The sequence below is a fragment of the Phyllostomus discolor genome, chromosome 6, assembly GCF_004126475.2.
Source record: "Phyllostomus discolor isolate MPI-MPIP mPhyDis1 chromosome 6, mPhyDis1.pri.v3, whole genome shotgun sequence".
Classification (NCBI taxonomy): Eukaryota; Metazoa; Chordata; class Mammalia; order Chiroptera; family Phyllostomidae; genus Phyllostomus; species Phyllostomus discolor.
Genome location: NC_040908.2, coordinates 158,604,336 through 158,620,447, shown reverse-complemented (window position 1 = coordinate 158,620,447; position 16,112 = coordinate 158,604,336). Strand labels below are relative to the sequence as shown.

At 36.6% G+C, this 16,112-nt stretch overlaps 1 protein-coding gene across 1 annotated transcript; it reads right to left on the bottom strand.

Moving 5' to 3' along the window:
• Nucleotides 1-4,327: 4,327 nt before the first annotated feature.
• Nucleotides 4,328-5,551, bottom strand: LOC114490162 (olfactory receptor 5AS1-like). Its single transcript, XM_028504092.2, has one exon. The coding sequence runs from the start codon at nt 5,410-5,412 to the stop codon at nt 4,375-4,377; it is 1,038 nt and encodes a 345-aa protein (XP_028359893.2). The 5' UTR covers nt 5,413-5,551; the 3' UTR covers nt 4,328-4,374.
• Nucleotides 5,552-16,112: the final 10,561 nt, after the last annotated feature.

Below are 16,112 nucleotides of genomic sequence, written 5' to 3'. Positions count from 1 at the left end.
GTAAGCTTGACAGTTCTCTTAGGGAAACGTCAAATCACATTTGATTAGGGAATACCCAAATCACATTTTAATAGTGTAACAGTATGCTCAAATGCAGTTTTTCCAACTTTCAGATTAAAATCCTGAAATGCCAGGATGAAAAAAGGTATTTATGTAAAATATATGAAATTCATTTGTAGTAATTTTTTTTGATTTATGAGTCCAAAAAGACATTTGAAAATACAGAATAATGAGTGATGACGGACACAGTTGCTGATAAAGATGTTGGTGAGAGAAATCATAAAGTGTACAGCATGTATCATTCTACTGAAAAGTGAACCCAAGCAAATGCCTATCAACAGAGCTAATGGTTTTCAGTATAATGATCTTGCTACACTGTAGGTGCATAGTCATTAACCCGACTTGAATTTGCATTATGGTCTCATGCAGGTTTGGCCACAAAACATTGTTATGTTAACATTATATTTATAAATGAATTCATTTTAATGTATATTATATATCCCTTACTGTTCATAGTATTGCTCATGCTATTTTAGAGTATTATATACAAATAAATATATAACTGTTATATGAAGTATGTTATATGTATGTAAACTTGTATGTACATAAACTTATACTTTAAGATAATGTATAATAATGCAAAGTAATGTATACTGAGTGGTTTATGATTTAAATTGTCTAAGAGATGAAAAAATAACAAACAGAAAATTTAACAAACTAATCACAGATAAAATATTTAAAAACCCACTATCAACAATAAACCTGGCATACTGAAAAATCCCAAACTACATAGCTTAGATAGTCTGACTTAAAAACAAAGCATGCTGATTTGAAGACCATTTTATTTGGGCACACCAGAGTTGCAGTGGGAAGAACTAACAGCTCGTTGTGGCAAAAACAGTCTTGTGCTCAGGGATTCGAGTGTCTGTGTGCACACCCAGGTTTGTTACCAATAGGGCAGGCATAGTGACAGTATGGGGGATTGAAAATAACTCTTAAAATATCACTAGTGGAATCAGAAAATAAAACTAGATGTAAAAGGTTTCCAAAAATTATAATCATGTAAGATTGGAATGAAATCATTTTCCTTGTGATATGCTAAAATGCATTACAGTTCTCAGATATCCCATTTTTCATAGAATATCTGAAATTTGCCATAAATATACAAGTAGCTTTAAATTCTATATAAACCAACTATTAAATACATAAAATGCAGACATTCTCACATACACAAATATTAAATAGAGATATTATAGAAAAATTTTGCCCTTTTCACAAAATAAGAACACAAACCAGAGATTAGGAAATTTTCTGCCTTTTTGGGAACCATAATAGCTGGTAACAAGTTTGTGCAGTGTGGAGGTAACAGGAAATATCAAAAACCAAAATAGACCCACATCATCACCTCCTAAACATACTCACAACTCAGAAAAGGCAAGAGTAAGCAGAGTATCTAGAGAAGACCACATTATCATGATTCTTTAAAGGGCTTATCACTGAGGGTAGAGATTTTTATGTCTGCTTTCTTTTCTTTTGGTGACACAACCTGTGTCTCTTGGTGTAGATGGAATCTCAGATGTCCACAGGCTGGATCATTAGCACCTTCTCAGGTGTCTTGGGACTGGGGCTAATCAGAGTAGCAGGTCCTCTCAATAGTTATTCAGTAGTTGCCTCTGTTTTCACTTGAATAAAATGTACCCCTTTTTGAAATCAAACAATTTTAAACAAGAACATGCTTCCTAAAAGTCAAACATCTTAGGTAATGCACAATACAGAGACTAAATGCCATTGCAAGAATTACAGAAATGTGTTCCAATCCCATGCATGTTGCTCAGACAAATGTTTGGATGTTCTGAGGATGAAATAAGTGAAGCTGTGTTCTTTGTTTTAAAGTGGGGACATTCATGCATGCTGTGGCTACCTCACTGATCCATTGTAAAAATCACATAGATTATGCATGACACCATGCTCTGAATATTTTAACACTCATTCATATTAAAGTGCTATGATTATACACACACATAGAATTAATTGAATTGTATGCTCTCCTTTGGGAGAATTGATATAAAATGTCTGTTTTTCCTCTGTCTAATAATTCAACAGGCATCATGGATCTGTGGACAGTGTTGAAATTTTGCATATATTTCACATAGGTCTATTAGTTTTTTATGTAATTTTAGCTTTCTTGAATCATACAAATGATATAAACATCTGAGTGTTTGGAAAGTGTTGTAGATGGTTTTGTACAGCTCTGCTCTTAATTCATTAACATGTCTTGGGTATTTTAGCATAATAGTAGAATATATTCTAATATAAGCAGATAAATAAAGTGTGAAATCTTGGGTCAATCCAAATATTGTACAAAATTTAAAGAATTATGACATTATTATATGGTTGTGAAGATACTGATAAAACATGAACATGTCTTTAGATACAAAATAAAAGATATTACCATATCATAAGAGAAAAAACTTAATTAGAACTAATAGCAAAGTATCAGTTATAAGTTATGGAGAGACTTCTCCAGCACACTTAACAGTGTTTCCAGCCAAAAAAGAGTTGGATTCTAAATTAATACTTCCTTCCTATTATCCTCTTTAGGCCATCAATGTGGCAAATACTATCTCATCTGTGTCAAAAATATTTTTATTTCTGAGAAAAAATTTATGAATGTATTCCTTTGAAGATAAATATTATTTAAATATGATCTGCAAATTATTTGTCTGATGACACTAGAAAAATTGGGATTATTCAACTCATTCCATTCACTCACTTGCCCCATCCCTAATGCTCAATGTCAATGAAATAAACATTCAGACTTATCCCATGGACTTTATTCATGATCTCAATTAAATGCACATAATTTTGTAAAGGAAACACCAGTTTTATTTTATTTTTTAAAAGATTTTATTTATTTATTTTCAAAGAGAGGGGTAGGGAAGGAGAAAGAGAATGACAGAAACATCAATGTGTGGTTGCCTCTCATGGGGCCACCACTGAGGACCTGGCCCACAACTCAGCTATGTGCCCTGACTGGGCATTGAATCAACAACTTTTTGGTTCACAGCTCACGCTCATCCACTCAGCTACACCAGCCAGGGCAAGGAAACACCAGTTGTAGTATTCTAAGTTTGTGTATTACTTTTATGACTAAAAACATAATACAGCTTCTCAGTAACCTGTCTCCTCATAGAAGCAGAAAAGTAAATCTCATGACATGTAATTGTCATAAATACCTTACCTACTTCTAACTTCTCAAGCGTGGTGTATTTTATAAAATATATATTCAACCTTAGTTTTATATTTATTTTATTAAAATTATGTGTTAATTGTCTCTGTTTATGGATACTGTCAGTAGATCTTAGAAATAAATAGAACTTGGGGTGATAATACAGAACAAAATGAATGAAATCACATCTGAGATGTTCTTCCCAAATTATTATTCTGACTTATGTTCAGGCAGTGACTTCCCTCTAATGGCTGTATTTGCCTAATGGTCAAAGAAACAGTGCTGAGCAAGATGAGTGATTCCATCCCAAGGTAAATTTTGCCTCTGAAGAGACTTTTTGCAATATTTTGATACATTTTGGTTCTCATAAGTAGGTGGATTGCTACTGGCAGCTACTGAGCAGAGACAAGGGATAGTGCTAAGCACCCTAAAATGTACAGGGTGGGCTTCTCTTCACTATAGCTGCACCCCCAAGAAAGAAGTATTGGCCCAAAATGTCAATTGTGCTGCTTTTACAGGTTCAAAGTTAGATAAGCTCATAATAACTTATGGTTTTCAAATACATTATGGTTTGCTTATTTTAAACTAACTTATCTTGGAAAATGAAAAATAACTCTTACAGTAAATAGGTCCCTATTAAAAGCCGATGTTCTTCCTCATGCAAACTTATGCCCTCTACTCAATAGAATAATGATTAGAAGTCAGCTCATTTGACAATATTCTCTTCAATGTTTTTTTAAACATAGATTACACTAAAATTAAAAGAATAATTCAAAATAATCTATATACCAGGTGTTATATAAGTACTGAAAAATAAACCAATATATATCCCTTGCTGCCAAGGAACTTTTAATATGAGCACATTGACAGACAAGTGACCATATACATTCAATACAACATGATAAAGTATAGTATAATAAATCAATGTGCAAAGCTAACTGGAGAGTAAAGATTATTATTTATTTTAGTTCAGGAATGTTTCAGAATAGAATAATTGCAGAGGGAACATGAGAGAGGACAAAAACATTTTCAAAGAGTGAGGTTGGAAAGTTATCTTTATTTTTGGAGACAAATTCAAAATAGTTGACACATTGGCACAGTTCTGATAATGAAAGTGGAAGAGCAGGCCATGCCTTAAAGTTTGTTCAGTGATTTAAGCTCTCATTCATCTGAAAATCCAGTTTCGTTCTAATTGCTTTTTTGAGGGCATTTTTTACATCTTTGTTCCTGAAACTGTAGATGACTGGGTTGAACATGGGGAAAACAACCGTATAAAACACTGCCACTATCTTATCACTGTTTAGGGAGTAGCTGGTGGTGGGACGTAAGTAGGTGAACAGGAGTGATCCATAGAATAAGGTGACTGCCATGAGATGGGAAGCACAGGTGGAGAATGTTCTGCTTCTGCCACCTGAGGACTTGATGCTCAAAACAGTGATGAGGATACACACATAAGAGAGGAATATGACCACGAAAGTGCTAGTCTGGATGAAGCCACACAAGACAAAGAGCAGAAGCTCATTGACATGGGTGTCTGCACATGATAAAGCCAGGAGAGGTGGGATATCACAGAAAAAGTGGTTGACAACATTGGAGCCACAAAATGGCAGTGTGAATGTGAGGCAGACGTGCACCACTGAAGTCACACTTCCACTGAAGTACGCCAGCACAATGAAGCAGGTACAGACTCTCCTGGACATAAGTGTAGGATAGCTCAGTGGCTTACAGATGGCTGCATAGCGGTCGTATGCCATTGCTGCCAGGAGAAGGCACTCAGCATCAGCAAAACAACCAAAGAGAAACATCTGTAGTGCACAGCCATAGGGAGAGATGGTTCTCCTGGATGTTAAAAAATTCACCAGCATTTTAGGAGTGATTGCTGTGGAGTAGCTGATGTCTAAGAAAGACAAGTTGCTGAGGAAATAATACATGGGGGTTTGTAGGCCTGAAGTGATGTTAACTAGGATTATTAAGCCTGTATTTCCCACCACAGTTAGTGTATATATGATGAGAAATACCAAAAATAAAGTGACTCTGAGAGGTAGATAATCTGTGAATCCAACAAGTAGGAACTCAGTTGGCATGCTATAATTACTCTCCGACATCTTTCTTTTCTCGTTTTTCTCATCCAGAATAGATGGTGTCAGTATACATGAGTTCACTTGAGTGACCAATGAACCCATAATATCTTCATTCACCCTTCTAAAGTAACAAATAGAAGGATAATAAAATCATAGTCATGGCATTTTTCATGACCTATTTGGTTTGTTTTCATTTTCATCATTTTGTTTACAGAGGTAACTGTTGATACCTGAGGATGTTGTTCAGAGGTGGTGTTTGGAGATGCGGTAACACTTCAGAAGCTGTGTGCATCAGGACGTGAATTTGCTCCTTACAACCTGAAAGGAAATGAATGTGGCTCAGTTGAAAAGACCTGCTAGAATTAAGAGAACTGGCAACATCCTTAGAGGCAAATCTCAAGTTTTTCAATCCTAAAGTCATATTCTTCCATGTAAAATAATGTAGGGTTGAGAGAAATACTAGAAAAATAAAAGAGCTCACCTGCAAACCAGATAATTCCACAGAAGAATATCTGTGATCTTGGAAGATAGTTTAGCATACCAGTTAAGAGCTCAGTAGTTGTGGAAGAGTTCACTGGATTCAAATCTTAGCTTTGATCCTTACTGATCATGTGACCATAAAGTTATTTAAGAACTATGTGATGGTTAGTGGAAAAATCAGCAAATAGTCATAGAGCATTTATGTAACTGGTACATAATAAATGCTAATGAGACCATTTGTAAAATAAAGTCTATTTAATCAAATAAGTTGACCTTTGAATTTCTTTTTAATTACTTGACCAGTAGCTTGAAATAGTAAGGCTGTTTTCTCAAACTTTATCTAATGTCTGGCATCAAGGATACACAATCTGAGTTCCCTATAAAGAAAAGCCTTTGAGGTTTTGTTTGTATGTTGTGTGCAAATGCATTGGTTAACATCAATATACTTTAAAATGTGCTTATATTTCTTCTTCTCTGTAGTTGATGTCTCTTTCTTGTAGGGGACCAGTTTGTTTCAGTCTGGCAAATGTGACTCAGCTCTGTATGGAAAACCTACAGAAGCAAAGTGGTGGGCAGGAGCCAGACCTTCAAACCGATTTTCCTGTGAGAATCAGGCTTAGAAAATGCATACAGATTGTTATGGCTTGCTCTTGCTAAAACTCCATCACCCTGGTCTAATATAACAAATGTGTATCCTCTGTCTTCAAAGTAATTCCCAAAGCCTGTGTAAATTCACCCAAGGACAGAGCTAATCAGCTCACCGCCATTCCCCTCTGCATGTTATTTTCATTTCCTTGATTGTACCTAAAATGTAGACAACAATGTTCTATGCAATAGATGATAAATCTTTCTCTGATGTAAGCCCCAAGAAAAACAATAAAAGCCTGTCCAGGCAAGGGTCAGGGTGCTCTCCTTTGGAGAAAGTGGGCGAGGCACTCACAGGTTTTCTCTCCCCTTGAGAGAGTAGCCATGCTGTTCCCATTTTCTGCACCCGATTGCTGTCACCTGTGCATTCATTTTCTCTTCCAGCCACAACAAGGTGGAATTCTGCTGTCCGGAGTCTGCCACACCTTCCTATCTCCAAGGTATGACAATGTCTGATGTGAGGTCCCAGAAACATTAAGTATTTTGAAGAACAATTATATCTGTAGTCATTAATAGACTTCCAGACTTGGGCAATGTGGGAAAATATATATTATATAGCCAGGAGAAATAATTGAGAAAGAAACAGAATGGGCACAAACAAGAAATAAGTTATAGGAGAATATTCATCAAATATTCTAAGATTTGTAGTGTTGGAAGTGATATAGGTGAGAAACACTGTAGTGAATAATAAGGCAATAAATAATGAACCTCTATTCTGTCTGCCATGCCTGGTAAATCTCAGAATTTCCCCTGCTCCCCCCAAAATAACCTGCAGTCTTCCAGATGCACTGAGGTTTGTCTTTGGAAACCAGATCTTAAAGAGAAAGAACTCGACCTGGAAAACATGAAAGGGGATGTTTGGAACTATAGTGAAGGGATCCACACTTAAAATAAAACAGATAAATAAGTTTGTGTGTCTCTCCCATACAAATGTCATTTAAGATTGATTTTTTGAAATAGTGTTGAAAAATTAATTCAATGGTTAATAAACCTGTAATTAATTTGCTTTAATACATTGCATATTAAACTATAAGGAATTTTCACATGTTTAATGGTTAAGAATTCAATAATCCTTAAAAATGTTTCCTCTAGAGTTAACAAATAATGAAAGCATACCAAATTTATGAGATTCTATATCATTGGCCTTCAAAAATTTTACCTAGGAAGGTATTGCTATCACCATCAGCTTTTATTACAAGAGTAACAACATCTACACTGAGACTGCCAGGTCACCTGGTTTGCCTGCCTATGAGCCTGTATTTGGTATCACAGGTCCAGAAGAGAATATAACAAGGAAGATTATGAACAAGTAAGTAAATATCTGGAGACCTGGGCTCTAAAACGCGTCTACTACTGAAAGTCATGTCATCTTTTTGTCATCACATCCTGATTTCTACAATCAGATGTATTTTATTTATTTTGTGGAATCATCATTTATTTGGGGAAAATGAGACTATGCATATTCTGGTACTTCATAATTGTCTAGTAAACTTTTATACATGCTTAGATATTGTTCATAAAATTTTTAAAAATCAGGCAAGTGCATTAAAACATGTTTTATTTCCTTACTGGAAACAACAAACTAATGAATGGACCTAAAAATTAAAACCTACACAAATTCTCACCAAAGAGAAACAAATTATAACCCTCAGCACTATCACAACAAAGGCAAACCATAATTTTTATTCATTGAGTAGTTTTCATTTGAGGTTTCTATGAATTAAAGCCCTTTTATATTCTGCTCTAATACACAGCTATCTGCATTGTTGTTGATGATGATGATGAAAGCAATCAATAACTAGTAACATTTTTTTGAGTGGGTCATAATATTTTCTAAGCATTTGAAGTGCATCATTTTGTTTAATCCTTATAATGTACCATGAGATGAATATTATTATTTTTGCCCTCATAGATGATGAAACTGAAGTATAGAGAGGTAATTAAATTGCCATGCTATAAATAGAAAAAATCCTGGTCTCACTTCATAACCAAAATACTATGGTATTGAAATATGACCATATTGTGATGTTGAAATATTTTCTACTTCTGTAAGAATTTTATCAGGTATTACCTACAAATAGGATGTTAATGATAGAAAGAACATCAGCAATCTAATCCACACTTTATTTTTTACATTGGGTGACCAAGTCAAATTTGCAGAATCATCCAACAAATGACATGTCTATCCACTAGTGATATTAATCAGAATCTTATATCTATAAGCAGGTTATGGCATCAGAGTCTGCCTTTCCTTCCTTGAGTCCCCAAGAAGCCTGAAACCTGTTTAGAGGGTTTTTTGAGTGAAGGAATGAAATCCAAGAACAATTTCATTTTTCTTGAAGGATTCCTCTCACAGTACTTCGAGCTGAGATCAGAATAATCTCCTAAAATAAGTTGAGACCACTGACTTCCAATGAAATATCATGTAACAAAGTGGTTGTTGGTGCCCATGAGCGGGTTTTTATTTGCTACTCTTTTGGAGTATGAATGTAAGATATGCTCTCTTTCTCCTTTACCAATGGCATTGTATAGCAGTTAAATACGCTGGATTTAGAACAGGGAAAATTGAGTTTAATCCCAGACGCCACATCTAATGTTCTGTAAGTCATTGAACTTCTATATGCCTAAATTTCTCTGTTTTGTTTAACCAGCCTAATAATAAATCACAAGGTTGAAACAAGAATGATACTAGATAACATAGAACTATCTACAGTGCTCATTACATTATAGATGCATAAAAATGTATCCATTATTATCTATTATTAATATTAATGCCATTATGATTATTAATATGTTAACATCTGATTTTAAACTCATAAGTGCTCTGAGTTGACAATTATAGAAATGTTGTATATTGGTTTGTTATGATTTCAAATACACTTGTTTATAACTTAAGTAATTTTGACCTACTTGTTTATGGCTTAAGGAACACCGTTTTGATCTCCAGTAAGGTCCTCACTTAACATCCAAGACAAGTTCTTGAAACTTTGAAAACAAGGTATAACAAAACCAGTTTTACCCTAGACTAATTGATATAAAACAAGGGTAAACTCCTCCAGCATCACATTAAAATTAAGATGAAATGCCACTGAATAAAATGGTGTTTTTAGAGGACCTGCTGACTTGTTTATGGTTTCAGTGTAGTTGTTCTGGTGGTGAATTTGTTACTTTGGGGAGGCCCTGTCAGGATGATATCATCAACACTTTAAAGCTTCAAATACCAAGGATTTGTAAGGACTTACTGAGAGGGTTTAGTCTCGGGAAGCCTACTTTTTGCTGATCTAAATAGCTCTCCACATACCTTGGGACATTAGCTCCTATTGTCTGAAGCCTAGTTTGCTGCCAGTGGTGGAAACTGTGCATCAGCCTCTTGAAGGAGGTCATCTTGACACCAGCATCAGCCTCTGTTCTCACCATCCTCCAGCACCAAGGGGCTTTCAGTTAACCCTGGCAACTGGACATCAGCTCTTGTTTGGCTAAGCGGACCCTTCTAAGGGTCAACTCACAGAAAAGTACACCTCACCTAAATTCGGACTTCATATCTTTTATCTCCTCTGTGCCTGGAACAATAGTGTAATGAATCTATCATTAGTTTGGAGTACATTATTTTCTTGTAGACCCATTAAGAGATGTTAACCTGTATGTTACTGGCTTGTGAAATTTCTTTATTACAAATTACAATTTCTGAAATGAACCTGTGTTAAATTAATTATTGGTAAAGACAACCTGACTCTGAAAAGAGTTTGCCTCAGACAAAATATGGAGCAGATACAAAATAGATATTCTGTATGTTGCTATGTATATGCATCCGTAGAAACTGAGGTCTGCCTTACTGATGAGGCTTAGTTTACTTAATGGGGCTTTCCCAGATTCCAAAATAGGCACAGTCAGCTTCCCCCTCATAGCAATAAAGAACATGGTGAATCAGACAGTGAATTTTGGAAAATGGCATGGTTAAGATAAGGTTAGAATGATGCCCTCACCATCTCCTACCCACTCTTCCAGCCCACAGAGAGTCAGTGAAGATATAAGATATTTAAAGCAGCATTATCATTATGATATTCACACAAGACATGTTGTTGATGTTTTAGAGAATCAGTCACTTACCTCAGCACCATCTAGAATTTTGAATTATGGAATTTATTTTGTACAAGACACTGACAACATTTCCCCCTAGTTTTTACAAAGAGATCTTAGAAGGAATGGGTATTTATCATGTAGTCTGTGACAAGTGGGGCATTACCTCAAGGTAATTACCAACCCCAGGAGGACTTTGAATAAACAATTACTTGTGTTCCAGAGATGTGGCTTGAATGCTTTATTTTAAATGAGAAAGATGAAGAAGTAACATAATTGACTGTAATGTGGCCATCACAAAATAACATATGCCTCCTTCAGTGGGAGAGCTTTGATTAAAAGAATAACAACAACAAAACAACACATCCTTAAACTATACTAGTCAAAACATTATTTATTTTGATGTCTCTCAGATATTTATTTAAAAACAATTTAAAGCATTTAGCTGTATAAGAAAATTCTAAAATAGAAGCTCAACACTTTTAAGAAGAATCCTAGGCACTCTAATTTTTCTTTTTCTAAAATTTTAATTCATATTGTTGTAAATCTTCCTTAAGTACATGGTTCCTCTTCTTTATTTTATTCTATTTTTACTTTTTATTTTTTATTGTTGTTTAAGTACAGTTGTCTCCATTTTTCTTTGCTGCTCAGTTATCTGAGTGACTAAAATAAACCATGTCTTGAATGACGGGATTCAAAAGTAAAAGCTTATGACTCAGGCAACCTGGGTTTGAATGTCACTTTTGCCATTTCATAACTGTGAGACATTGCACTACTTTTTTATTCCTACTTTTACTAATTAGTAAATTGTGAATAGTAATTGTCTACCTCACCAGATTCTTATGAAGGTTGAGATAACACATGTAAATACTTAACCCTTGTTGAGTGGATTTTACTCATTTGATGACTTTTAGCTTTCTTGTTAAATTACAGCAATGTAATATACACATGCATCATTGCTCTCAACTGTAAAACACTGAATGGTTATCAACTGCTGACACATCTATAGAATGGTCTACTACTTAAAAATAAAGGAAAAAACTGATAAAGGTAACCATGTGATTGGATTTCAAAACTGTTGGGAACCGCCCTGACTGGTATCAGAAGCTGAAACCCCCACCTAGACTAAGGCAAAGGGAACACCCTTGGAACCGTAAGCCAGCAAGGAGACAAAAGCTTATCTCCCTGGCAGGAATGCTGCTTCTGCTGCTTTATTCATAACTGAACCCCAAAAAGCTTGGTCAGTCAGCCAAAGACGGGTAACATTCCCCAAGGGGGGAACGACCTCAGACAGGCACGATCACTTGGGAGGCCCCCCAAAAGAAGGACTTTGGGGGCTGCAGCAAAACGGGGTGATGGACCCTTGCTCCTCGGCTTTGACATAGCCTGAGTTCTCAACATCTGGGAGAAAATCTCCTTATCTCTTGGTTGCCTTAGTTCCCTTGCTCCACCTAAGCCTGAAACAATGACAGGGTAGTGCAGCTCTGTGCTGAAAAGGGCGTATTCCCCGGGTGATCAGGCCTAAGAAAGAACATGTAAATTCCTGTGAAATCTTCTTTGTTTAGAATGCTCTCAGTTAAATGAGAAGGGTGCTAGGAGGAAGTTAGTTTGTTCCTCAAAGTCTTACAAATCTTTGAGCCTGACTCAAAATAGACCCGCAGAGTTCCTTGTTATCTACTGTTCCTTACTTCCTCGTAATGAGTACTATACCTGAATTGTTATGCAAAACGAGCCCAATAAAAGCAGGGTGGACGGTAAATCGGCACGCTCTCCACTAGAGGGGGTGGCCATTCCGTCCCTACTTCTCCACAGAAACTAGTCTGTCTCTGTGTATCTTTTTTCTCGTGTGTTTTCGACAAGCCATCCGCAGCGTTCCATGATCACTGCTGGCCAGTGACCCATACATCAATATACATACATGGGTGAAACTATTCCCACTGGCAAAATACAGAGCAATCATATTATCCAAAACATTTTTCCTCATATTCCATATTTTTAGTTATTAAGTATATTGAATTGATTTTTATAATTTTACATTCCAGTTGATTGCTACTAACGTATAAACAGTTGAAGTGATGTTAACATTTAATAGCATATTCTTGTTCATTTCATGTAATTACTTCAGGACTTGTTTTGTAGATACCCTAAGATATTCTAGGTAAAAAATCATAACTCTACCAAAACAACCACTTTCTTTCTTTGCAATTTCAATTTATTTTCCCTTACTTCCTTTGGAGTTTTTTATTTGTTTATTTGTTGAGAATATGTCAGTTAGTTAATAAATATTTGAGGTTTTAAAAGAAATATCTTCTTTTCATTACTTCTTCATTAATTCTACTGTATTCAGAGAAAATATTCCAAACCTTTGAAACTTACAAGCACTGCTCTGCAAGGTAGCATATGGACTACCTTTGTAAATGCACACTAGTGCTCTTGAAAGCGTGCATAATATGCATTTTGTGTGTAATATTGTTCAGACAGTTTATTCCCGTACCGATTTTTTAGTTTTCCACAGGTGAGTGAAACATAAATGTGAAGATGTCCTGCTATGATTGTAGTATTGTCAAGTAATTAGTCTTAGTCCCTGTATTTTTAGATTCTGTTTTCAGGTAAATACAAATTTATGACATTTGTGCCTTCCTAATGAATTAACCTTTTCATGTCAATGTAATATACCTATTTATTTCTGCAATACAATAGCTATTCAAGTTTTTTATGCTTACTGTTTGCATGGTAAAGTTTTCCTCTTCATTTATTTTTAATTAATATATTCTAGCTTTAAAGTGTGTTTCATGTAGATAGCACATATTTGATTCTGGCTTTGTAAAGTATTCTCTGCTTTTTAATTGTAGAGTTTATTAATGAACATTCAGTGTACTTAGATATGTTTGGAATTAGTCTCATCTTTCTTTTCCTTTTTTTTATTGTTGTTCAAGTATAGTTCTCTCCATCCCCCGCTGCCACTACCCCCTAACCTACCTGCTCTCACTTCCCACCCTCGACCTTACCACCCTTTGACTTTGTCCATGGGTCACTTATACATGTTCCTTGATAACCCTTCTTATTTTCCCCCCTATTATCCCCCTTCCCCTCCCCCTCTGGTTACTGTCAGTTGGTTGTTTATTTCAATGTCTCTGGTTATATTTTGCTTGTTTGTTTTGATTAGGTTCCACTTACACATAAGATCATATCGTATTTGTCTTTCATCATATAGTTTATTTCACCTAGCATAATCCTCTCCAGATCTATCCATGTTGTCACAAAGAGTAGGAGCTCCTTCTTTCTTTCTGCTGTGAGTTATTCCATTGTGTAAAGGTACCACAGCTTTCTGATTTGCTTATTTACTGATGAGCACTTACATTGCTTCCAACACTTGGCTATTGTAAATTATGCTGCTATGAACATTGGGGTGCATAGGTTCTTTTGAATTGGTGTTATAGGATTCTTAGGGTATAATCCTGTTCCAGAACAAACAAGGGGGGCCTGCGACGATATACTATTATTGAAAAAAAAGCCCCCAGGTCCGTCATGTCTGCCGCCAGAGGAAAGACATCTCTCAATGCCAGAGATTTGTGAAAAGGAAAGGAAATGTTTATTTAATGCTATACAAACTTAAAGTAGTGATCTAATGTCTATCAAAAATCCTAAAGTCCCTTAAAATACCCACAAACAGACACAATCCTTCCTTCCTTCCCCCTTTGCCTAGTCCAGAGTACCGTATCTCAGGAAAGGAAATAGAAGTCCATAGCTCAGGCAGTCCTCTGGTTCTTCCCAGTTAGTACTCGATCTCGACTGGGAGACCTCCCTGGGTTCCCGGCACCCTCAGCTGAGTCGCCGGGATCTCTACTAAAACGAGCTGGTGGTTCCCCCTTCTAAAGCTGCGGGGGTCCGCACTCTGGCAAAGGCCATGTGGTTCTCTCTCAATGGCTGCCGTGGCTGTACTTCCACAGCTGCATGGTTCTCCCTCTCAGGGCTGTGGGAGTCTCCATTCTATCAAGGCCTCGTGGTTCTCTCTCTTAGGGCTCTGGGAGTCTCCATTGTGTCAAGGCTGCATGGTTCTCTCTCACATGGCTGCTGCATCTCGATTTAAATCCCTCTGCCAGTCTTCCTCTGGATCCCCATTTCTGACTCCTCCCACACTCGGCTTCAAATGCCAGAACTCATATCCTTCCAGCTTTACAGGACTGCCATCATGAGTCTGGGCAGGTGTGGCCCTATGTCCGGGAGCCAATCTTCTCCAAGCTCCCATGCAGGCACTGTAGCTCGGGGGACCTGCCCCCAGTCACATCTTGGTGGGGAAGTTACTTCCATTCCCCTGGCTCAGAGCATGGCCACAGCTATTTCACATATCTAAGCGACCAGCCAAAGGCTATAGATATGTTAAATGACCATACCTGAGGTTAGCTGCAAGGCTGTTGCTATCCAAAACAGCTCTCAATGGCCCTGCTGCATTTGTCCCTTTCACCAACCCACACCTGGGGAGTGGGAGTGAGGACATCCAAAAATCCCCTGGACACCTTGAGTTTTGGGCCCCATTTTAAATGCCCATATGGGGTCCCCCCTCTCGGCTGCACCCTATAACAATCCCAGCAGTGGAATTGCCAGGTCAAAAGGAACTTTCACTTTTGGTTACCTGGTGAAATTCCATACTGTATTCCAAAGTGGCTGCCCCATTCTGCATTCCCATCAACAGTGCATGAGGGTTCCCTTTTCTCCACATACTCATCAGCACTTGATGTGTTGTTGTTGTTGTTCATATCCTTTCTTTAAAAAGAAAATTTTGTTTATTGATTTGTCTCCTCTATTTGTTGATTGTTTATTTCCTCTTTCCTAGAGTCTTAGATTATTTTGATTTTTAAATTTTGGGGGCTTTATAATGGTTATGCATTTTAGCTTATACATGTTTAAACAGTCTAAGTTAATTATGCACAACTTTATGTACTCTATAAACCTGTCTTGACTTTGACCTTCATTAGAGGTATTTGAAAAGTAAGTAAGTACAACTTCTTGATCCGCCTTGATTCATTCTGCTGGGAAAATTTAGAAAGGCTTTCTTAATTCCAATATGGCAAATGATTTCTCCTTCTACCTATTGTCCTTTGGAGTCAGCAGAGGTAAAACTGCCCATAAGTTAACATTTTATGTCTATAAAAATTATGTAGTGTTTTGCAGGTCAAGTGTTCATCTTCATGCAGGACCTACCTGTGGCAAATGGCACCTCTTATCCAAGGAGTCAGGCTGATGCAAAGAAGTCCATCTTTCTCCATTGCATTGGCATAATGAGGACAATCCCAAGGACCACACAAGGGTTTCACCATTTTCATGGCACTTCTATAATACTATTCATATTTCTTCCATCTTAGTCCAACTGGATTTCCATCTGATAGGAAATTCTAAGGTTATACATTTTAAAAGGATATGGAATTTTGATGTTCATATGTTGACTGAACACATAACTTAAAATGCAGCACGGTGTATACCAGTACCACCTTGTCTTCTGCTGCTTCAGAGATCTTTCAGTTTTAGTATTCTATGCATGACAGTCTGGTATTATTGGGGACAATATAGCTAAAATATTAAAAAAAGTAATCCCCTATTAT